The 25,930-nt window shown below is 40.0% G+C and overlaps 1 protein-coding gene and 1 long non-coding RNA gene across 7 annotated transcripts; one reads left to right on the forward strand and one right to left on the reverse strand.

Annotated features, from left to right (window-relative positions):
• Positions 1-25,930, forward strand: LOC147752502 (uncharacterized). 6 transcript variants are annotated; one of them, XR_015313923.1, is made up of 4 exons: positions 1-363; positions 19,057-19,389; positions 24,252-24,627; positions 25,729-25,930. It is a non-coding gene; the product is annotated as an uncharacterized LOC147752502 (long non-coding RNA). The 6 variants fall into 6 exon arrangements; XR_015313924.1 differs by having other exon boundaries at positions 24,360-24,627; XR_015313927.1 differs by lacking the exon at positions 19,057-19,389 and adding an exon at positions 23,874-24,140 and having other exon boundaries at positions 24,360-24,627.
• On the reverse strand, positions 8,935-11,553 carry LOC111267700 (uncharacterized). Its single transcript, XM_022846109.2, has 2 exons — positions 11,516-11,553; positions 8,935-11,310 (listed from the first exon to the last, which is right to left on the reverse strand). The coding sequence occupies exons 1-2, from the start codon at positions 11,535-11,537 to the stop codon at positions 9,413-9,415; spliced, it is 1,920 nt and encodes a 639-aa protein (XP_022701844.2). The 5' UTR covers positions 11,538-11,553; the 3' UTR covers positions 8,935-9,412.

The raw sequence follows: 25,930 nt of genomic DNA on the forward strand, positions 1-25,930 counted from the left end.
TTGTCTATTTTGTTGTCTCAGTTCAGGTACTATGTTGTCGCGCTCACGCAGCGCTACAGAACCTTGTAAATGTTACCACTCCTGCCGATAACATGTTGATTTGTTTTTATGATCTACAGCGACAATAGATCGTCAAAACTTATATCTTTAAAAATAAAAGAACGCGTAAGAGGTTGTCCATTTTCTAGCACGGTAATCAAAAACAGATTCTAATAGGAACGAACCGGTAAATCAACATAGAATCATCTGATTTAGCAATTCGTGATCAGAGATTTACGTATATCAGGTTTGAAAATCTATAAATATTTCAAGTTAAAACTGAGACAGATGACCCACAGTGTTCCATCAATCCTTCACAACAAGGTACGTAAAATTCGAAAAATTTAATATTTTTGATGTTTATACATTTAAGGCTAAGAAGAGATTTAAGAAAACGTCCCATTTCTAAGATGAAAAATTACAGGTAGTTATTACAATGTCTCGCGGCGCTTGGATCATTGTTAGAATCCAATTCTTGTAATTACTTCTCCCTCTATACTTTATAGCAATGGGCCTTTATAATAGATTTGGTGGTTCGCAGGGCGATTATTTGTTCCAGTCTTCGCTGTCCCCTTCAGGGACGATGCAGCTCGTAAAAAAAATGTACGATCGCATGGCCAATTCGAGGGTGCATCTATTGGTAAAGCTTGATTTTTGTTTTACGGAACCTTAACCTTTTTTTGATGTGGGATTGCCCCTTAGAATTTATCCTCTTATTTTAAACAAAAAATGCTCTTTAACTCTTCTTCCGAAGCCAATACTTTTTTACTGCTTTGAGTTTTTAGTGTCTCGCGCTTATGTTTAGGTACAGAAGGGTCGTTATCTAGTTATTTTTCTCTTAGTAGTTCTACTGTGTCTGCATGTGATTTTTTTGTCTAATGTTTCTTTGTTTTCGATCGATTTTTTTAGAACATAAACATAATAAGTTTTGCCAAATTCGAATTTGAAAACTGTCACTTTTTCTTAGAAATTTCTTAGAGATTACATTTAAATTTTTCACTACTTATTAAAATAAATATTGCAGGTTATCGTAATTTTAGAGAAGGGTTTAAATATTTTTACAACCGATTTTCTAACAAAAAACTAATAAAAATAGGTAGGTATTCTGCTGTGTCGCTGTACCATTTTGGCCAAACATGGGAAAAGTCATTGGGCGTAGTTGTCGTGAAACCTTTACGACGAATATACTGACGTATATTTGTAGTCAAATATATCACTAAAAAAAAAAATAAAAAATAAATAAATAAATAAAATCACTGAAAAATCTCAAACCAATTTTAAAAAAACGTAGAAATGTGTTTGCTCGAAACTGGTATCTATCCAATGGGACAATTCCACGACCTTTTTCGATAGATGGAAAAGATTTGTATCGATGTCTCTGGAACGGTCCTACCCAAACGTTTCTTTCTATTATGCAATCCCGTTAAGCATAGCTGGTGGCCGGCACAAGACGATATGAGTCGAGACGTAATTTCGAATCTGGACGACTTGCCCTTGGCTCTAATAGGCAAACATGCTGCTACTGCATCACAAGGGGCCGAAAAAACAGTAGTATCTAGAAAAAAAACTAATTACATTTGTAGATGCTCCCTAATAATTTTACCAATGAATTATATTTTTTCGTAAATCCCATCGTTTTCGAGAGAAATGCCCAAACCCATCCTATGGTTACACCGTGTATTTATATATGCTAGACACAAGTGCAAATAATAAGTAAATTGTCTTTGATAGATTCTACCGGGAAACCAGATATCTTTTTAATTAAAGTACCATTGAACATAAGAAACTCTATTTAACGACACTGCGTTCGGCCAATACGCGGGTTCTCGCATAAACGCCGTTCCGAGATTCAGGATCGAATCAGAGCATCGATTAGAGACGTGTAGGCCATAGCATATCGAAACTGCCTCGTCTTGGAATGTATTCTCGCCAGGATTACATCGATAGGTTGGATGAATGAGTATTCATAAGCCACATCAGGCTAAATAATCATTTAGATCATTTCCGGTCTTCGAAGTCGAACGAAAAAGAAATACTGCCACCCCGTCTTAATAGTATCTGTCCCTCTCTCGTTGTTCAGATATATCAGCTGGAACGGTGCCGATTAGCGGAAGCACCCGCAGTTATAGTCAGTAGCTTGGCTGGAACTTTCCTCACCATAGACACCGTTTCGTTGGCAATTTTCTCCTGTATGCGTGTCGGTTTCTACTGCTATAGCTAATACAGCGAGCCAACTTCATACGGCAAATTCGATGCTGATCTGCTCGTGCCCTTTACAGGATTGGAGCACTAATGCACTAAACATTACTTCCAACAAATCCCTAGGCGCCATATGTCGTCTCTTTCCTTTACTCGAAATAAAGACGCACACGGATCGGCCTTCCCTCTTTGCCTAAGCAAATTATAATGAATCATAGTACTGAACGGATTTACTTGAATTTTATATAGATAGACCAGGATGAGGCGAACGAAAATGCATGATACCATGGAGAAACAATCCGGAATCGGAAATAGACTGGAAACATGAGCTGCCAGCATCTAACAGAATATATTAAGGTAAAACAAAGAGAATCCGGCAAGTTCTGACTCGAATATTGTTGTTCGGGTTTTTAGTAAACGAGTTTCAGTGAGCCATGAAAACTACTCGAGTCGAATAGCTTACGGATTTCGCGGCAGACCCAGCCCTTCGTACATATCTTGCCTTCCGGAAGAAATCTACTACTGGGTCTAGCGTACGCTATTGACCCAAAATATCGTGGGAACCAAATTTTCACTCTGGTGAAAGGCCCCGTATAGGGAGAACACGGTGAAGTGTTGCGGGTTGCGACAGAGACTGATCCACTTCAAAGTTTATAAGTGTTCGTATCGAACTATATTTATTTACTTCAAGCGAATTGACAGAGTGGGACGAGCAGGTGCCATATAATTGAAGTTGGGATGAAGAACGAATATGTAAATTACTTTTGTGTCAAATTGTCACTCTGATCATAAATAGATGTTTTACGGTAATCACAGTTACTGACATTAATAGGTCGATGCAACTAGGCCGTGGCATAAAGCACCTGTACAATTATATAGCTCAAGGTATCTGTCCGCGGGTCTACTGCAAATGTTATGTACCACAGCTTTGTAAGGCCTAGTTGGTCAATTGAAGGGCATCACTGTCAGCGATGAGCCTATAAATTAGGCAATCATAAGTAATAAGCAAAGGAAAACAAGTTTTTTTTTAAGACAGCACTCGACGAAATTTCGAGGGGGCTCACAGTTGCCCGTTCTCTTTCATCTACCATAGTAATTAGAGATTTTCGCTACAAAGTATATTTTTATTATCCAGGCAATTTACTAATAAGAAAACCATTAAAGTCTCAATATAAGGCCGAAAATGCATTGTATAGCGTCGGACTAAGTGGGTTAGCACACAAATTGCATAAAGTTATGCGTAGTAATGGTGCATAATTTGACTGAAAATAAAATAACCACAAGGTTTAAAATCACTTTTATCTCGCTTTTTATGCTAAACAACCTAATATTACCCTTTGATTATATATGTCCTACGATTGATAAATCAGAGGATATACATATGGCTCCAAACATAAACTACCCGTCCATACATGCTGTAGTTACAGTGAGGATCTTTTTACTTATATACGGGTCTATGACCACATGCCTCTTTCCCATAAACGGACACGGCTGCTGAGAGCAAACATAGAAAGATAAAAACGAACGAAGCAACTCTATGCATAAACGAACACAGTCTGATTCTATTACTCTTTTTTTTTGAAGTGTATAGCGAACAGGGTTCTGTTCAGGAGCATGTATGTACTTGAAGATAATATGCGTTCTACAGTATTCCTGAGCTTCGTATGGCCATTTGGCTTCGGCCGGACGCAGACGGTGAACTCGTCAGCGCAAATTCGCACAGACACAGGTAGCGCGTGTCGTATTTTGGCGGCTAAAGAGCCTCTGGGTATTTAGTAGCGCTTCGTCAACTTCATATACTTAACCCGAGGGTGGCTGGTCCCACAGAGCTAAAAACTATGTAGGAGCAGGCGGCGTGCTGTATATGTTATATTCATGATGCGGTCCAACAGAGAGCAGTTGCTGAAATAGCGGTGGTAGCAGTGGTCATGGTAACGGCAGCGATCAATACGACGTAAGCGATAGCTGCTAAAGAACTCGTTCTACTATCGAATTGGCTGGAGTTTCCAAGGCGGCTAAGCCCGCGCTTGGAAAAAGCTACCCCGCACACTTACTTATTCGGAAAAGTCGACGCCTCTACTACGGGTGTAGAGATAGCTGGGCGTATACATTCATTAGTCCAATTGTTCAGATATTGTTGTTTCAACGAAATCAAAAGAAGGAGGTTTCCTTAAAAAACAAATCTTAAATGACAGGCAGCCTATATCAGGCTGAATCGATATATAACTTGACTGAAACAGTACAATTACATTTGAGATGCCTGAACGATGTATGGAAAAGAGAGTCCTCCTGCCATAAACTACTGTTACTCCCACTAATTAGTTTTGGGAAAGCCGAAATAACGTGAAACGAAAATCCTTGAAGGGTTATTACTCAGTATATTTATTAAACAGATCTTCAATTACGTGCGATAATTAGAAAGTGATTCAACTCACGGGCACAACGCATTTCCCACTCATCATTGTCCGAATTTTTCGCTCGATTTTTTCCGCGTCGTATGATTTTTAAGGGCAACGAAGTCGTTAGTTGTTTCTATTTAAATTATCTTCCATTAAAAGCGATATACCTACTAGATGTATTACTTTTACTGTATTCATATTATATGCGGGGTCACGGTAAAGGTCACAGGTGGAATACTCGAGCTGCTAATATGTCCTTTTCAAAGAATCACTTGCCATTAGATAATTCGAAATTGTGATTGCTCGATACACATTATCCGTTAGCACAGGCGTACATGTCGCTTCGCTGATTGATGGGAGCGGCAAATTAATGTATTTATTTGCAATCTTCAATCAAGTGGCAACTTTCTTGTATTCCTCATAAGCGGCTATAGAAAATAAATACACAAAACACGATGGCCGCCATGGACGGCTCCAGCTATTGAATCAATGGTCTGAAGGTTTTAGTGTGGTAAAGGATTTGGATACGGTACGGGAACAACAACTGATGATTATAGGTATCCCTAATCTTATTTCGAAACTTCTGTTTGCTTGCTATGGTTGCTACTTGTAACTGAAATCCTAATACTAAGAAAATGTTTTCTCGCATTCAATAATTCAACAGCGGATCATGATGGCGACTGACGCGTCATTTTCCAGCAAATGCTACAATATACATCTATGGATGCACGCGTCTCTACTGTTGACACATCAGATAGTGATTACCATAGCTAGGTAAAGCTCTGCATGCCCGTTCATATACGGTGGATCAGCATATTTAAGTTTTCTTCTATAGATAGCAAGCCAACCTCTGTAGATAGCTTCCTGTGACTATGCATCCTTCTTCTTATTACTCCCGCTCCCACATATCGCGCCCCGTTTCCTCTTTCTTTTTCCCTTCCAGCAGCGGCAATAGAAATGCGAGAGAATTCAGTAATGAGATAGGCACATCCCACTAGGAAACGTTTGCGACAATAGAGTTACAGGAGCTCCTTGTTCTATACATTGCCATATGTATATATAATGTCCAAGTACACAGCAGCGTGCGAGGGGCCATCTCCTCAGTGAGGTCGGCTTTTTGAAGATGTCTAACTCTGTGTGGGGCCATCCCTGTTCATGTTGAGCACCTCTCGTTCAGCTCAGTCACTCTCTCTTTTTCTATTGGCTACTCTATCACGCGTCTATTGAGGGCGTCTGCTTGCCTCTTGCTAGATTTCCGTAAGAAGGACGACGCAGTCTCCTCCAGCGTTTCGCAGCGAACCCGACTGTTTTTTGAGTTCCCTTTAGATAGTGCAATTACCTCCCCCACCCCTGTAACACACCTGGCGCAAAGCTTTCTCCGTCTCGTCCCTCTATTCTAAACGGAAAAATGTCTAGATAGCGCTAAAAATAGAACCCCCTTTGTATTTCCATAGTTGTCTTCACCGTGACTAAGACATTGATGTCAAATTTGGGAATTTGCGCTACTGGGAGTAACAATTCCTTCACGGAATTGGATTTTTGATTAGTAGAAAAAGACAGACTCTTTGTCTAGGTTGAACTCAAGCAAGGGTAAAAGCTTTCTGTAATTTATCCTTCTCGAAAAACTGCCCTCATTGATTTTTGATGAGGGCAATTTTTCGAGAGGGATACGTTAATCGAATAAATGCCAAGGAGTGTTTTTTTTTTTTTTTTTTTTCTCAATTAGTACTCGAATGCACCGTCGAACAATGTCTTGTGTGTTAGTTTGTTCTGCTGTATCGAATATGCTTTGTTTAACAGTGCTCGAATGACTTTAAAGTTGCTCTTAGTACCATATTAAGTATATCTTCAAGCACTAGTGCACGTCTTTTACCAATAAATGTTTCTCCGTACTAAGATAATTTGAAGAAGTTTAGGTAACATTTATGATTTTGAAGTTGATGCGGCCGTGAGACAAACAGACAGGCCATCTTGTACGTTTTTTGCGTTATTATACATCGCAACAAGAAATATACAATAGAGCTGTGAAGTTTGAGAATAGAATACCTTTGGTAATAATAATATCGAAAAAAAGATAACTCACTCTAGAGTTATTAGCTGTGGTACATTAGGGGGATGAGATACTCAATGTTTTGAACAAACAATCGGAAAAAGCATCTCAATAATGTACAAACCGTTTACGTTACTACGAGAGTCAGGCATAATAAGATGAATCTTACGTATGGCAAAGGCTACCATTTGAAGTTGGTAAAAATTCACCTGTTTTGTGGTACGGCTCTTCTATGGCGATCCATGAATTTCTTGTTACTTAACTACCCAGTATGCGTGCAAAGGGAGGTACACGTCAAACGCAACTAGACATAGCCAAATGGAATACTTTATCTAGCGTATTCTTGAAGATAAGCTGATTTAGAAGAAAATAGCCACGCTAGATCTTATGGCCTAAAGGTAGAGGCGAAATATACATTGATCTTACTGCAAAACACGAATAAGTCGTTTCTAATATATAAATGAGTAACTAGCGTATACAAACATTTTTTTTATCGTTCGTTTTTTAAGTTTAATTCTCGGAAAAATATGTAGCTCGCTCGCATTATTAGAAGTTAGTTGGTAAATATTTAATCTCCTTTGATTAGGCGCACCTTCGGCCTCTCGCAATCTAATTTAAAGGCTTCACTACAAATGAACGGCAGTGTTGTCAAGATAGCACTGTCCATGAACAATTTTGGTTCAATTCGAAAGGCCGCTTACAGGCGCATGACCGAATGGTACTGCAAAAACTTAAGCGCTTGCACGCAGACAAGCCATTTTTTTTAATAAACGGCCCAATTTAACAGTATCACTGTCGCTTTATTTGCTTTACGCTATGGCAAGACGCCGCATAGAAGAAAACGAATTTGTAGAGACGCGTGAGCGTAATGGGTTTCTTTCGAGTTCATTACTTGCGGTCGATTTCTTGAAAGTTTCTGCCAAAAAGTCGTTTTTTTTCTTTTAGAAGTGGAGTAGCTAAATGTTCTATCTCAACAAGCCATGTACGTAACCGTTATTCTTGAAACCCATCTACGGAAAAAGTCTATGGTGTGCGCTTCTGATTTTTTACAGTGAGAAATCTTCTAGCATTGCTAACAACCCTTATGCAATTCTAAAAGTTATTTTAGAAGGCGCAAAAACGAGTCTATAACTTGTGGAAATCGGCCATTCACGATGTATTCGGTTTGGCCACAACGCCGTCATGTGGGCATATAAATACTATATCGGCTGAAGATTGCCTAAATATCTGAAGGAATGAGGCACAGTCAATCGCGGTTACTATCGGCTATTTTTCTTCACGAGTCGCATATCTGCAAATTTAGCTCAGCGTTTGCACAATTCTCTGAAGTCGCTCTCAGGATACACAGCCCCATTACGTTAATTTAGCAATATTTTGCTTCCGTTTTCTTAACTCCCCGAGGTTAACACAAAAGTGCACCTGTGTCCTTAATCGAGTGTACTAGTTAATCCCATGCGTTGGTGTAAATAACGAACGTACCACACAACTTTCCGGCCAGGAACTCTCCGACGTTGACTGCTCGAATGTAGTTGACAAAGTCTAAACAGCCTACCTTTGCCGGCTCTCCTATACCGCGCGGCAGGTTGTCCATAAAAAAAATGAGGTAAATTTTATTTTATAGGTCAAATATGCACTGTAAACGCCTTAAGTTGCTTCGCGAGCCTTCCGTACATATCCCATGCCAGCGAAATTAATTGATCCATAAGTAACCTATGTTTACTAGACTTACGTTTGAATCCGGGCAAGACACACGGTACGTTTCGTGGTGGGAGGCTGTTGTCCGATCAAACGGTGATATTGGACGTAGAACTCGAAACAAAGATATCCATAAGTTAAGGGGAGGGCTTCGTTCGACACAGCAGTTCTATGATTAACTAAATATAGCGTGACTAGATGGACAATGTTCTCGTCACGCAGGGCTGCTCATTTTAGCATGTTTATTACAATAACTCATGTATATAAGCACAATATGTAGTTTTTTTTAATGCTACGTATATAATTATATTATAAGGCACGTGGAGTACATAATGGAAGCGCAGCTAATAACCAATTGGTCACACTGTTGTTCTGTGGGCCAAGGGGAGTCTGCCTATTCTTAACCCGTTCCAGCAAGCCCTCTGTTTTTTCTCAATTTACATTATTATTATAGATAATTAACAAAACTGCATATCAGCTCTGAACTAGCAGATCTAAGCTTATATTCCTTAAATACGACTCGCTATAATAATCGATGATCACACCAATCTGTTAAATATCGTTGTTTCATAACATTTTATTGCATAAATAATTTATCTAATATATGTACATGTAAATTTACATTTTTATACTGAAACGTTTTCTTCGAGACATTTCTAGGCAGTCATTATACAGGACTAGAAAAGTCGCAATGGCTGGGTTTGACACATGTACACTGTGGTCGGAATTTCGTGATAGAGTGTTATATTGTGTTCTAAATTCAATATATATATAGATACACAGTAACAGTTTTAGACAGAGGGCGTACCCAGTTACCTTCTTCAATCTGATGAAAAGCTAAGAAAAATGTTTCTAGTTAAAGAAACGCTCTAGACATAATCAGCGTCCGCTGATGAGCTTAAACATCGTTACGAATTCTATAACATTGTCTAGGCAAGGGCAAGAATAAATTAGCTTAATTGTTAAAGCGAGGTTCGCTAGTTGGCACGTGGATAGAATGTACAGTTATAAGACGCTAAGTAGAATGTGTCTACTCTGACTTTTCGAAGTTGGGTTCATCCGATACGATCATAGGGTCGTGTTCTGTTATAGTACTAGAAGTGGCCAAAAGTGACGGGAGTGTCACTACGATCTTGGGAGAATCCGTACTGGTTTTACCTTGGCTCGCAGTACGAGCATCAGCTTTAAGATATGGTTGTTCAGATATCGCTTTAGGCTTGGCAGTAGTCAATGTTGTTGCTGACGATGTTGCCTTGTTGGCCTTAGCTTTCGGTAATTCGCTGACAGGTACTAAGAAGGAACTCGTTTTATTTTGTTTCACAGAGCCTGCCTTATCAATAGTTTCTTCCGACGTGTTAACTGATTGTGGCTTTGAGGTTGGCAAAGGTAACGTTGACAGGAAAATTGTAGGTTCTGCTGTCGTGGATAAAGTGGTATCGGCCATGGCACTGCTGGAGGCAGATGTTGCAGTGGACACAGGCAATGTTGTTATTTCCTGGGCGGGCTTAGATGCAACGGGTGCTGAAGGAGAGGGCTTTTCGGGGGTTAAGGAAAATCTGCTGATGTTATGCCCTCCTTTGGCGGAAATAACCGAAGAAGTTGAAACAGGCGCTGAAGTCTGAGTGTCGGATTCGAGAGCGACCGGTTGCTCTGTGGAAGCTATTGCAGACGATGGTTTGGGTGTACTTTTTGTTAGCGTTGTGGTCTTTGTAGATTTTGACAAAATAGTACCTTTCTTATTTTTACCTGGCGTGGTTTTCTTTGCCGTTGGAACCAAGTCCGTTTGTTTTGACCGGTTCATCTTATCAGCATTACTTTGTGGCTCGTTAGGTAGTGCCTGATCGGACTCTGTCTGAAAACTATTCTTAGACGTAGGAGCTGACGTAGACGCCATTAATGCATTACTTGCGCCCTCGGATGCTCTTTTGGTTGATTCGGTAGTTGGTTCAATGATACGTGTAACTTCCTTGATAGGAGTTGCGGTTGTACGCTTTTGTTTCGTAACATCCTTTTTCACAGTTTTTGGAGCAACTATCGGACGTAGCATCGCCCTTTTCACCCCCACTTCAGGTACATTTTTATTTGCGACCGAATCTATTTTTCCGAAGGCCTCACCAGACTCAGCGGGAAGTCGCTCAACAGACGTCACGAACTTTTTCTCAGCTCGATCCCTTCTACGGATGCCTTCAGGAGAATCAAGGCCATCGTTTACACTTAGTTGACGCACTCTGAAGTTTTCATCACGGAAGTTAATCACATCTAGATTAAATCGGTTGCCATATCCTGGTAAGGACCCAAATGACGGGGTGGTCTTGCGTCTGGTAGTATTTTTGTATGATTGTCTTTGTGCTGCAGGATTCTTCCGAACGTTCAGAAGGCCACCATTATAGGGCACGTACTGACGATTTGGATTAATCTTTTCGCTGAGAGTAGTCACGTTCCGATCTTCTCGAATGAACGAGGCCGGATTCCTATGCCTCTTCTGAAAGCCTTGAGGTTTTCCGGCTGGGCGATTATTTCTTGTTGGTGCTTCCAAATATTTACTGTAGAAAGGTACCAACTTTTCAGCTTTGTCAATATCCTGAGCTCCATGGAGAAATATGTCCCTTTGTCCGATTCTATTATTAAGGTAGAAAAAGTCTGCAGCACTGCTACAGGGAATAGCATATTCGGGGATCATGCACGTTTGACTCAGTTGATCGAACACCGTCATGTTTCCGCACATAAACGAGTACTTTTCCACTTTAATTCGATCAATCTGTGGAACTGGATTACACACGTGGAAGATCTTACAGTCGTTATCAACGTCCGCATAGTAACCGTACTGCAAAGGGCAGCGAAAAGAAGTTTTTACTAACCCGATGATTAGCTCCGCTCCCGCTGGTAAGTGTAAAGTTTCCTGGGCAGAAGCGTACGCCAGCGCTAGAACTAGAAGAAACGCACACATTTATCAAGTTAGTAAGTAAATCTGAGTAGTAATCTAGAGCTAACCAAGTCTAGTTTACTGCTATGTAAATAAGCGTCTAGATTCCTAGAATGGAAATATTTTGAACTATTTTGAAAGAACTCGCCAACGTGCTGGCCAGGCAAAGCTATCCTTGCAGTTGCATACAGGACGAAGGCCTCGTTTTACCTAAGATTACAGCATGCCACATGTTGCCGGATGTTCGTAGTCGATCACGCCTTAACTAACATGTTGAGCATTATTTTTATATAGCAGAAACGTCCGGCGAGGGCTAAACAACAGGCGAAGGTGGCCACTATACAATAAACTACCGTGTACCACAGGAAACCGGAAAAGTGAATGAATATGTGTGTACGCGCGTATGATTGTACATACATGTACACTACTATGGATTCGAAGTAAAGTTGCCACAATTGATGAGAGAAACGAAGGATGTAACCGGAAGGTTAGCTGGCACATAATCGGAAGAACGCAGGGGTCATGATTGGGTCGACCTTCGACACGTCATTCTATTCTGCACGGCCAGGGCGGCTGCTACCATGTAATAAAGCGAACTACGAGACTGCCCAGAAATATTCCATAACGGCGATTAACAACTCCCATAACGGCAACTTCTCACCGAAAAAAAAAATCATCGTTTGAGTAAAAGGAGATCTTTCGGTTCAGACATACGTATTATTGAATGAGTGAACGTTGTGTGGAAAGAGTAAAGTACTTCTAAATGATATTAGTGAAATATTCGATTTCTTATAAAGCCCTTCATATACGTTTGCTTGATTTAAATTAGTCAATTACGACTTGGGAGTTAAATAAGCAGTGCCCAATTTGCCATTCTGTCTGCCTAACGAAAGACAGCCTTTCATTCGAGTTGCAGCAAAAATATATATCTACTATGTGGCCGCCATCACTCTCCAAAACTTCTCGCCAAATCTCAATAAATATATTTATTTTTTGTCGTCAAAGGGTCTTAGTTTTTGGGGCCCTACTCACTGCCAAATGTGCGGTGCTTATTATTGAATTTTTTTGTGTCTGAAACGAGTGGCAATGCTAAGCTTTGGTAAAGTTCTTGCCATGCATTGTTTGGCATTATCACGGGGAAGTATGACTTCGTCTTATCTATCGAGTTTTTTTTCTTTTGGATAGCCTCGTTGTGTGAATACAGCTGGGCTATATATAGATTCTTGTTGACTGTGTTATCATTTCAGGCATTTCATAATAAATAGGCTCCTTCTAGGCTAACGAGATGCGGATTATACTCTTTGATGAATAGAAGTCTGGCTTAACTTTTGGGCTTAGGCATGTCTCGCGAAGCTACCCATCCCTTTCTCTGCTCTATGTAAATATTGTGATGCCACTTTTTTTATTGAAGATAGTTCTGTGTAAAGTCAGTCATTGTGTCTGGGTTTGGGCCGGTAACTGGGGAGATGTTAAAGGTCGATGAAAAGGCGTTTCTTGCCTAGTCTACAGACCTAAGTTCTGACAAAATGCCATACATACCGAGTGCCTAATATTAGGCTAGTGCTTTTTTTGTTTATTTATTCCTATTATTTTACTCTATCAGCCTAGATCTTCTTCCACAGATTGCCTAGAGGGTTGCTGTTGCCGCCATCGGGTGCTAACTCCTGCCTGAGCACTTTCTGCCTCGGTAAATTTTGCCACCATTGGCAGTCTATTAGGAGCGCTGTAGCTAATCTGTCTGTATTTCTCCGGCATTTGGTGAACGTTCAAAGAGAACATGGACGAAAATGTATCTATGTGCCTGACTGTGCATTGCCAGCCTAGTTTTGCGACCAATCGGATCAATTGTTGTGAGATTCGTGATAGTCAGGTCTTGTTGTCGTTAAAGCTATAACGTTCTGGTAGGAAAGTAAAGCAGATACGTGGAGCTAGAAACATATAGACGGTAACATGTTGTTGCTGATATAGATATTTTACGAACTGCGCATTCAAAATCAAATTGCTAACCTCTTTTCTCAACTTCTCTAGAGGCACATTGTCGTATTCTAGTAGTCATGATATCCTATGAGCCTGAAACCAAGCTTATGGTCCTCCTTTACTTTGGACAGCTGAAACCGTAGCGGTTGAAACACTGTTTCTCTAACTTCATTTTATAGAACGTCTTGGATAGGTCCCCGTCATTTACGGTTGTTACATTACGGTGTTTGTCGTAAGCATCAGCCTTTATTGTTAACAAGGCTTGCATTTATAGCAAGTCCGCAACAACTCGAGTTGCTTTCACCTCCCTTTTCATGAATTTTGTCCTCTGTTGCTCTGTTCCTTTAACCTGCCTCGCCTATAACTCGTTTTATACGCAAATGGATGGAGATAGCAGCCATTGAAAGACTTCGAGAAGTACAGTATTTCAGAGTTTGCTCAGATCGGCTACCTACATATCGTGCCAAAATAGAATGGCCTTATCTATAGATCTGAAGTTCAACGTTTCTGCAGAGTGCGACACTGTTTTCAGAAGATTCGAGATGAGATCACCCAAAAAGCATTTCCAAATTAGGTCTTACAGTAAACGAACACTAGTTGAACGAGGCGAACAGAAACCCTTTTGGTTTGCTTACTTTCCAGGTGTCAACCATGCGTTAAAAGAAGGGGTATTTAGATGCCGCCGATGCTGAACTTTCAGCATCCATTTTCCATGATCTTCAATTGAACTAAAAAAGAACATGAGAAATCAATTCTTCATGCAGTGTTCATTGTATATGTGTGTACATCGGACGCCAAGGAAGACCTAATTTAAGAAGAAAAAACGACCGTTCGTTTTTTCGAGCTGTCCATAACAACGAACCCCTCATCGCAAAAGCTGTACTCGTTAACGGACAACATTAGGTATTGATCTGAAAGGCGATGTATGAACAAACAAACAGACAGTCTAATGTCGCTGTTGTTTTCGTTCACGATGATGATGATGATGTGTTTATAGATAATCCCTGCAAAGGTGGGAAATTTTGGATGGATGCAGTTCATTGATCCTAGAGTTAAATCCTTCATTTCATTTTGAAATATGGCGTACGGGAAAGCGTCTGCACTCAAGCTCAAAGATATTATTTATATTATATATTATTTATAATATAGCACAACATGTCGCTCTTAACTCTGCGTTGATCCCCTTGATGATAAAAATATGGTCAATAAACCACGGCTACAAAATGATAAATTTTGCTTTGAAACATTCAAGTTATACGCGACCTATGCCAACAAAAGATATTTCTGTATCTGCAAAATACTATCAAGTAGTTCAATATGTAAATTTGTTAATAATCCTTTTTCAAGTGCTAAAATAAACCTCTTTTAGCTCTTTTCAAATACAATTACCTCAAAGGTGTATACGTAAAGATTTACGTACCCTTGTACACATTTCTGTATGTGTTCTTCGCCTAAATTTTAGATAATAAATTTTAGAAGACAACTGGACTATGGGAGTTGTTGGGATTTTATTAGAGGTTTGAACGGTCATGCCTGCTAGAGTACCCTGAAGCCATCTGAGCGCGGAGTCGAAGGTCCTTTCTTGTTCTCGTTGTTATTGCTAACCTTCGGCGGAGTGTTATCGTTTGCACACTTTTCCATTTATTCGATGCGATGCGATGCAAACGTTATTAGCGTTCTTTGTCCATTGCTCAAATTTGCCGGCTGACTGGGCATGCCAACTACCTTACAGGCACCCTTGATCCGCTTTCTGTCGTTTTGCAAATGATCTGTGGGCGAGCAGATACGTTCTCGACGTCCAGAGAATTGTATTTCAGGCGGAGTTACGCCAACAACTTTCCTTCTCTTTCGCTTTTTTGAGTTTATGGAAAAGAGGCTCCAGTTATAATTAGAGCACAAGCCGTAGAAAGCACTTATATACCAACGACTTCTTTTATTAAGTTTGCTTTTTTCGTTGATTTCGTCAACCGATTTCACTTTGCAACTGTAGAAATTTCCTGCAAACCTAAGAGCAAATTCTCCCGCAAATTGAATCAAGTGCCTTTTTTAAGGCGCAGAAATCGAATGCACCAAGAGCTCCATGGTGATACCCGATTACCTGATATACCAAGCGGATGACCGCATGTCTAATGGCAGCACAATCGCAATAACAGACAAGCGAAACCTATCGTAGAGCAAGCTGAAGAGATATTTGCTAGTCTAAAGTGCCTAAAAGTCGTCATAATTTTACACAACATAGAAACTTCCTGCCTGCAAGCTAATTGTCCAATTAACGCTTACAAAGATCGCTGCTTAATTTGTGCGTTCTATTAATTAAACAACAACAAAAGCACCTATTGTTGTTACCAACCGTAATTCGAAAAGTTGATACAGGGCAGCGAGCGGTGTCCATTCTCAAAAAAAAAAATGACCGTTGTTTTTTTGGGTACTATTTTTTACGGCGGGCAGCTTAAAACATGAACGTATCTACTAGGCCGTACAGCAGGCAATACGAAAAATACTATAATTATCTCATAGTAGCCCAACGTAACGCTATTTTACATTACGGATATCGTCACTTGAACCCTCAGTAGGACAGTTACGGTCAGACAAGAAATATCAGAATGGTTTTCAGGTGCGAGCTTCATCTTAAGACCGCAACGGCTCGCTGTATAAACCTTATTCTTACTAAATGATCTACTGCAAGAAGGATCGTGAACCGATGATTTTTCCGAAAATTTCTAGCAGGAAATTTTGAACTCCAGTGGAAGGTCCCCTATAAACGCATATGACGAGGACGATGTCGCGGAGGTCAACTTCTTACAAACTTCTTCAACAAACTAATGGCATCGAAAGACTACATTTGTTCACTTGGGTTGGTGCCGCATAACTGGAGTGATGATCGAAGACAGAGACGTAGACGAACGTGTCTCTCTTTGCACCTCCACGTCACAACAATGACCCGTTCACGTGTTAAGTGGCGACATTGACGAAAGATGGATATTCTACGGTAATCGCAGCTGTCAGACGATGGCAACAATGCAAAAGTTAGGATTAGAGGCTTTCTATTTTCCATCATACTTACAAAAGACTGTTTTTGTAGAGTACTGCTTTTCTCGAAATTTTAAGAAGTTTGCAGCAGAAACATGCTGTCACAATCGAATCTCGCGACTTATGTACTATCGTATCTTAAGCCTGAATAAAGGTGGAGAGACTGAGTTACCGTACGAGTGACAGCAAGTGATATATAGCGACGATGCAGGCATTGATCAACAATAACAACTATGTTTACGTAAACAATTGTAAAAAAAAAAAGTTCACACGTCGTACCGAACAAACTGATCTAACAAACTGCATTCATCTATGAATAGAAATTTACATTTATTTAAATAGCATCAGTTAGCTTATAACGAGCCTAAACCTAATTGACTATAGAATTTTCTTTGTCCCGATGCCCTCGGCACAGGTCTAAATCGAAATAAATGTTCCGAGTGTTACGCCTAGTACTGCGGTTAAAGATTGTTCCACACGAATGAGAGCTTAAACCTAACATGTTTCTTCCGATTCGCTAAGGGTATGGCATGCAAGTGTTTCGGCTCTCTGGTCGTTCTGCCATAATCAGCCAGTTCCCATCTGGCTATCGAGTACCGCCGCGAGAGAAGCGCTGGGACGAAGAAAACGGCAGGCGCTTATTGTCTTCTTATCAAGTTTAGCTAAATGCCGCTTGCCTATGCCGTATTTTCTAAAAGTGTCAGTTCCGCTTTATCTTGACTATAAAAAGCTCTCTATCTTGTGTTAGTGATAGGGGTTTCTCATAGTGAATCAGATACAGACGAACTAGGAATTAATAAATGTACTCTAGTCGTTCAACGCATTTCACTGGGTTCGGCCTGCCATTTCAGGTGGCTCTGCTATGTCCATTAAACCAGTTATCACAATGAAATGGCCCCAATGTATGATTGGGCTCGACAGCATCTTGTTGTATATATTGAATGATTTCTCCCAGATACAATGTTGAAATCACTAACATAAGCCTTTGAAGTGCAAATAAATGATAGTTTAGCATCGTAACAAGGCGCTGTTGCTGGAATACATTCGTTTTTTGATGGCAAATTATTTCTTTGTACTGTCAAAACGCGAAGATTCATGTATGGTTCAAGCGCTTAGCCAGGCAGTCTTTCGCCAAGGCAGCCTGATGTGTGCGAAACTTTAAGTTAGACGGAACTATGACCAGCGTTCTCTAACGTTGTCCCTTTATTAGCCGTCCGATAGTTGAAACTTCTTGTTTTTTAATGCTGTTGCATCAACAAATGTTCTTCTTTTTCTCTGCATGGCCTAGAATTTGGGTTTGCTAGGGTAAGTAAGTCCAGTCGCTCAAAGGTATAACGAAAGAATCGGGATATATTTTATCATATACGAGGCTCTGATGCGTAAATGCTCTCTCGCAGTGCGCTCGTGGAGTCCCTGCACTACTAATACAAAAACTGAGCCTGTGTTCTAGCCCACACCTCTTGGCATTCACTCGTACGACATATGGCACTATGCGATGCCTGCAAACGAATAATAGCCATTCTGCGAAGAAGTGCTCCTTTTCTATACTTCATATAAAGATAACCTAGGGTATGGAGGGGATAAAAAATGCCTTTCGAAAAGAAGGCTAAAAAAGGCCGGCTCTAGGTGTAAGGAGGACGACTAAAGTTCCATCAGCTGGATCTAACTTGGAGCTTTTTTGCTGTCAAAGGCTTCTCGTTCAATTGAGTACCAAAAGGGACCGACCAGCAGCAGGAACTGAACCGTCAAAAATATATAACTTAAGTGCAAGTTGAACTCGGTTATCACTAACGTAGCAGCCTGATCTCAAGTGCAATTAAAACTACTTGAACTCACCCACATCCTGGGTTGATCTCATGTTATAAGGAACACTTACCACAAGCAAAAGTAGTTTTTATATGTTGGTTTTATTAGTACGAATAGTAGAAAACGAGTTTTGAAAAAATGCAATGGTAAAATATATACAGCCTCTGTATGTTGAGCTTTTTACGTCCTGTAGCGACGTCAGGAATTAGGTTAATACTAATCGATGCCGATAAAGCCTAGACACTGACATCCTCAACCAATATGCTTTGGTAATGAGCGGTTCTACTTTTAAATAACACTGATAGATCTAATTCGTACCCGTACGTTAACACGTCTGAACAATGCATATAGAATGCACGCTTAAGTCGATATAGCGGCACGTGGTTGTAGCTAGCCTCATTTCTCCTTATGTTGTGACCTATCTAAATGGAAAATTAAAGTTTTTTCTGTTTTGTCTTGTCTGTAATATCTAACAAGCATGAACTTCGAGATTTAGCGCGACCCGGTGTTTTGATATCAGGTAGATTTATTTTGCAATCTAGGTAGAGTTTACACGATTTTGAACGTATCAGCTAGTTTGCTGGCGTATCATGTCAGCGGCGCTGTTGTGCATACCGTCCGATATCTGAGACTCGTAAAGTAAAAATATGCATCGCAGATCGCAATGGAAGATCTTTTTTTGTTTATTATGGCATTTTTAGCGATTGCCTTTATGCAACCTCTTCATCTTATGGAAATCAACCTTTTCAGATAGGACTTCATATGGCTGCATCTGACCGAGCTGGGTCCTGCAGAACCCGTCTAGATTTTCTCTAATAAATTTATGAGATGGTGCGGCAACCACACAAACAGTTCTTGACCCTAGTAATATCCTTGTTATTTCCTTTAAACTTGTCTATTATTCATTAATTGTTATCAGCCTATTTATTAATTTTCAGTAACATGTTCTGCCAGCGTCATGAAATTTGGGCAGCATGTGCCCATGCTTGTTAGCCATGGCAACCCACTCGAAGAGGTGCGCGTCAGCTGACAATCGTGGACGATGTGTAGGCACTGTAGTTAGGAGTTCGTAAGGCTACGATATGGAATTGATCTACCGTCAGAGTGGAGACAGCGACTGAACTCATGTTCTATACGGAAAATGTTAGACGAAATACGCGCCCGCAGGCCAAACGCGACTGCGTTGAGTTCGATTAATTGTACAAGACACTGTAAGCTGACGGTCAATAATAACCTGCAAGTAGCATTTACTGGACCCTCCTAGTCAACAGGTAATTTTAGGCTGCCGATATAGCAGTAGCTGTCTATTGCTACGATGTCATTGATGTTACTTCATCACCCACACTTCGTTCTAATGCTTACCCGAGCGTACCTAGTAATTCCCCATCACTCGCCGTCCACAAAAGACTTCTATTGACCCCTCTAGTCCACTTAACTGATATCTTAGTCTGGACGAGTGTTTGGTAGCTGTTCCCGCAGAGATACCTTTGTGGTAAGGGCTAAATTGCCATAAGAGCTTTTCTACGCATAGCTTTCGCCTTTGTGGATACGGATCTGCATTTTTCCCTTTGTATCGCTTTTCGCAATCGACCCTTGGGCTGGACTATACGTCAACTTCCAGCTCTGGAACTTTTCTTGACATTAGGTGTGCGCGCGCGCTCGGCTTCGTTCTACGAAAACTCTATTTTTCAGTGTCCTCGGTATTTTTCAAGGGACGTTAAAAAAACTGCACGTATAAACCGAGATATTTAGCACTACCTAATAATAACAATTGTATCAATATGTAATAGTCCACTTTTATAGTTTGGCACGCATCGTTTTGTAACAATAACAACGCTTTTGGTCATAAGTAAGTTGCTAGTTTTGATCGGACTAGCTACAAAATATGAGCATCGGCATGGGATCGCTCCGTTTAGCTCAGCAGGAGAAAACTTCTCCGAGTTTGTCAATCCTATGATAGGACCCTTAGAGAACATTTTTTAGATCGTCTAACTATAAGATTGTGGGTGCGTCTGTCAGGGGCGTCAAGTGTTTCTTCTTAAGTTATGGACAACTGGACACGTCGGTACAACATTTTCAAAAACTAGATGCAATTCGGAATCAGTGAGAGCTGTCAAAACATGCGGGAGCATCGACAATACGTCTTAAACATTTTTATGTTTAATCAAGGTTCATGAAACTGCTCAAAGTGGCATATATATCAAGAGGTTATTTTAAGGCAGGTTTTTCTTCAAAGCTATATACATAGGGAATGCTTTATATGGTATTTTTCATAGAAGTCCTTAACATCACTGTGGGTTGGATGCCCTCTATACGTATTAGTGCCTAAGTGTGAAGCAAGTAAGTCGACGCGGGTCGCTGAAAATGCTAAAGGCTCCGATATACACAAGGCCGCAGTCTGAGGACTAGCGGCTACGATTCAGGCAGTTTCAAATAGACTGTATTCTGCATCAGCGCATAGACAACAGCCGCAACTTAGCGATAAAACAAACTCGAGCGTTCGAGATTTTTTTACCAGGCTAGAACGCAGTGCATGCGAAGCTAGACTTCAGCGGCAATCCGACTCTCTACGCGACTTAATGAGCTACGATATTTGATCGGACAGATATGGCTATAGTTTATAGCTGCGTAAATTTTCGATGTTGGTTGATCTGCTTGTGCTTTAGAAACTTTCTACGCTAACTTGCGTCGTTATAACTTCGTATATATATTTCACTGTTGAAAGTTGATAAACGCTGTTTCAAGCGAGCATCGAGTGAAAAGCAAAAGTAGGCGGATAGTTTTAAAAATCTCCCTGCAATAGCTTCCAACGCGCTAATCCGAAAAAATTTACTTCAATAATTGACAATTATCCGTAATATTTTATATATATACATATATTATAACTAAAACAAGGGCCAAGGACATTAGCTCGGTTTAAAAGCCTTCCTATATCGTCTCTCTGTTGTTGTTACTATAATTATCACTAACAGTGTTACAATCGACTGGTAAATAAAGTATGCTTTACTATAAACATCGGGTTTTTAGTTGTTTCGTAAATTTAAATGCGTATAATTTTATTAGACTCTTAGGACGAGCTAAGTATACGGGAAAATAGTTTCCTTGACATAGGCGCTGTCCTGAAGATGTCAACGGTAATGGCCGCATTTTTAGCCACCGTTCGAGCGATAACGACGGTGATAACATCCAGTCACTTCTATTCTATTGTAAGTAGCTGACCCGTTGTAAGCGTATTCTCTACCATTATTACCGTACCCCTGCGTATAGCATACGTCTTTCTGTTACCTCATACAAAAAAACGACGGACTGCTGAAACTTGAACATGGTCCACACAACTGCTTTGACCCTCGTCGACGATACGTTGTCTACTGGTGTCTTACCTATCTTGCCGTCATTTTGGCTAGGTAAACTCAACAAATATGCAAAAAAAAACTGTGTTAATCTCAGCCACAAACCTTCTCCTAAATATCGTATCTTTTTTGCTGTTTTCTTTTTTCTTTTTCTTTTTTACGGTAATGGTATGGCCGGCTCGTACATTATATCTATGGAAGGTTACAAATGTATCTCGTGTACATTTCAAGCTTCGAAGCGAATCAAGAAAATTTAAGGGTATAACTTATATGTACTACTATCGAACAAATGCGTTTCACCTGGATATTGAATCAGAGATGAACCGGCAGACCGAGTTTAGCGCTCTGAGGTGAATTTTGCTTTTAGAAAACATACCACCTAAATACATACGACTACGCATGAACGATTTTTTACCGGGCGCTACAGGTAGCGTTTTAAAAAAATATGTCTTCCAGTAGTGCACTCATTGGTTCTTGTTCTTCACGAAGTTTGATAAATAACTACGATTCCATACCTGCGTCTAAACCTGCTTAATGGCGGTTCTCGTTATGGTTGCGGTTGCTTGTATTGTTTTTGCATATCTTGCTGTAAAACCATGCTTATTACCTTCAATTTCAGTTGAAATTTCAACTTGAATGGGAAGTAAAAAAAAAAAAGCAATCACAAAAAATAAACTCATTCAAAACAATTACGTAAGTTGAAAGGTACCAATTAAATGACAACTTTTTTTTTTTTAACCCATTACTGTTGTTACTGAATTACCGCAAATTTTTCCTAACCATAAAACTTGTATATGCTATAGATTACGACAAGACAAGGTACGCTAGCTGCGCACAATCTACTATTGGCTAGCGGAAACTTACTAGGCACACCAAAATCCGTCGACTAGTCACGATATCTTTATATATTCAGCCATATTTCCCAGTATTCCCTTCACTACAGTCATTTTTTGCTACGTACTTCTACCCTTTATTTAAGGTAAAAGAAGATCCTAAATCGCAGCTAATCGTCGTCAAAAAAAACATTTAACTCTTTGTTCCACTGTAATGCCACACGTTAGAAAAATATACTGAGCTAAAAGTCTAAGAAGATAAAGCAAAATTTTGTGCTTTGATTTTAGCAGTTTTTGCGGACCGTAAAAACATTGGTTGGGGTGTTTGTTTAATGGCCATCAAAGGTGAGAATTACCGATTTGCCAACAGGGTTTCCAAAGTGTACATACGATCGTGTTCTGGATCACCCAAACGCCTACCGTTGCATGCTTTTTTTTTAACCTATTTATGAAGCAAAGCCATCTACTCTTGTACGATCCTGATAGCGTCTTTGTTTCGCTCAATCTTAGATGTCAGACCTGTTTTCTAGGGTATTCTGCCAGACCGATACGGGACTTCTTCACATGCAGCCTTTTCTATAGTGTGATCAATCAAATAGCTTTTTACCAGTTTTCTGTAGAAAAAAAGATAGATAATAAAATTTGTTTGTCTTTCTCTGATAGTAACAGAATTTCAGAAATAAATTCTGACTCGAAGGAAATCCACATCGGAATCAAAAACAGATGACAATAAGTGATGAAATTTTTTTTTTTTTAACTTAATATTCGTGGGAAATGGGGTCGGTTAATCGTGCGTTTTTACTTTAATTCAAATTATACACCGACTAAGACTGACGAAATAGCATAAAAACAACAATTTGTTGAATTTTCACGTATACAAGCGGACGTCACAGATTACAAAGAAAAACTGAATCTATAAAGATAGAGGCACTAGACGTCGTTACGTTAATGTGGTGACTTATTCAAAATAGAATCAAGCTAAATTGCGAAGTTATACCACAAGTTTCGTGCCAAGTTATGCTAGAACCAGTCAGCCGATCGAAAATCTTTCATTAAGCTTGGACAAGCAATAGGAATAATATGACCAATGCTACAGGGCGTTGACAGTATCTTTTCTATGTCACAACTGAGAAAAATTTCAAAGGCTCTGATTAGTGCAAAAAAGCAGTCAGACAAGGCAAGTACGGAGTCTATAATCACACTATACGAGAATGGTCTGTCGCGTACTCGCCGCAGCAGCCGCAACTGTTCAGCCTCGACTTTATGATTACTAGGTATTCTATTGTTACACTATAGCATGGCGGTTACCTAATCGTAGTCGCTGATAAGGTACCCGGGGGATCGCTATCGAAATGAAGAAGTATTTATTTGTTATCATCGTGACTAGGAGTCCGCTGATAAATCTGTAAAACATAGCGTGCATCACAATGTGGTGATTCAATAACGGTAAAGCAATGATATGATTAGCAGGATACGGGTTTTAGAAATAGCAAGATGACTTATTGATGGCTCTTCAAGAAATTGAACAAATCCTAATATTCTAAACATTGTATGCTTTTTTTTTTTGTTCAGCTGAAAAAAATGCCTCGAGCCAACGGTTTTGACTAATTTTTATTGGACAGGTATTGGGAAGCTGGTTTGAAAAATACCACGCGCCAAGGTACTGAAAACCCTTCAGGACAAACAATATAAATTATTCCATCGTCTAACATGGATATTACTTGTCAGTTGTACTCCAACGCATTTCAATGCACTATCGTAGATACGCATAACAATACGTCTAGCGTGTCCCGTTTCTTCAAATCTTAAATACGCAATTTCTCCTAAATCGGCTAAAAGGTACGAACCATGAAATGAACATCTGATCTATAGAAAATGATCCACTCTTACTCTGATAATCTGAAAATGATACACTCTTAATGTGGTACGATTACTTCTGTAATTATTCAGAACGCGAAATCGGAATTCGTTCAACGCTGTGAGCAGTTACGTAGACGAGCGTCTGTGACGATAGCGTAAAGCTCTTGTCGCTTGTGCCGACCTGCCTTCGTTTTTCAGGCTTCCTATTATCAGCATCGTAATAATCAAACGACGCTCCTCAATTCGACGCTGCCGCGCCGGCAGATGTAGCGCTGTCAATGGATCGCATCGCTTCCAGTCAGACGACTTTTCTTCTTCGAACGGCTGGGTGCGGGCGGAGTGCGCCGTCCAAGAAATATACGCGACGCCCTTGAACCCTATCCCCAATAAGAAACGGTGGAAGCTAAACCGACTTTGATGATGAAAGAAGAACTGCAGAATCAAAATGGCCAGTATTGTAACAAAGGTAAATATTGATGTCATGAAAAGCAGTCTACTTATTTTTTTCAACCTCAATCAAACAATCAGCTGTGTTGGATTGCGGGAAAGCTATGCCGTCGGTGGCTGATGACCACTTATGAAATTAAATCAAAAAGGCTTACAATATCATCATCTGCAGGTCACGTAAGCCTCACAGGGATGGGGGATTCAATGGTTTCTCAGCTGTATCAGCCAATGGGTCAGTGATTCATTCTAGCCAAGGCATAACCGCTCTTCTATCGGATAGCATTTCATATATTTACAATATGATTATTGACTTAATAACAAAACACAGTAGTTTTTTACGTTGTTGTCAGCCATGACATTACCTCCCAAAGCTCTCTCTCTTAACGCTCCTCACCCCCGTAATGGCGAATATTCGGAAACGTCACAGAAACTACTATAGGATTATCGAAACACAACGTTAATAGAAATTAGTTTATTTAACTTTATTATATAAAGTTCCCTGAAACCTTACCTTTGTTTATACTGAACTGTTAAATGATAAACAGTATTAAATAGCATTATTGATTGGGAATTTTCAAGGTACGTTTAGTCCTCAGTCCAAAAGGCATTTCTTCTTCCTTATCTTGTGCTGATTTTTCAGTGAACATTCTATTTATTCCCATAACGGCACAATGGTCAATGGTTTGTTTATCGAACTTAGAGATGCTTGATGATACCTGTTGGTAAACACCTCGTTTCACGCTGGGAGCCAGCCGGGCAAACGAGTGTTTAATAGCTCACCTACCAAATATAAAGGACAAAAAACAGGTCCTTGACTTAAATCTAGCTGGCGTCCCTCGTACACCTTTTCCTTTTTGCTGTTCTATTCTTGGTTTGCGGTACTTCATAGCTTCCAAACTTTTTTCGAGACAATCAGGCAATATTAAACCGGCACGATGTTTGTACACGACTACCGTGGGTGTTCGTGATAATGGATGCTGTGTTCCAACGATATCTATCTACTTCATCGAGAGCTATGTGTATGCGCAGTGACAGCGAAACAATGACATGAGCTCAATAGCAATTTATTACTAAAAGTGATTTTCTTTAAACTTAAATATATTTTATGTTATTTTCACAGTTTATGCTTTGTCAACGAAGAACCCGTGCATACTATATCCTTCTCGGCTGAGTTGATTGTTTTCGACCTAGCAGCGTTTGATCATCTGATGTACACGATAATCCCTGCGCAATGTGTATGAAGAAATAACTGAGTGAGGCCTGCCTACACGAGAAAAACCGTCATGAACAGTCTGAAGGCAAGAACTTCCCTCATCTATGCT

This window comes from Varroa jacobsoni, unplaced genomic scaffold, assembly GCF_002532875.2.
Source record: "Varroa jacobsoni isolate VJ856 unplaced genomic scaffold, vjacob_1.0 scaffold_1213, whole genome shotgun sequence".
Classification (NCBI taxonomy): Eukaryota; Metazoa; Arthropoda; class Arachnida; order Mesostigmata; family Varroidae; genus Varroa; species Varroa jacobsoni.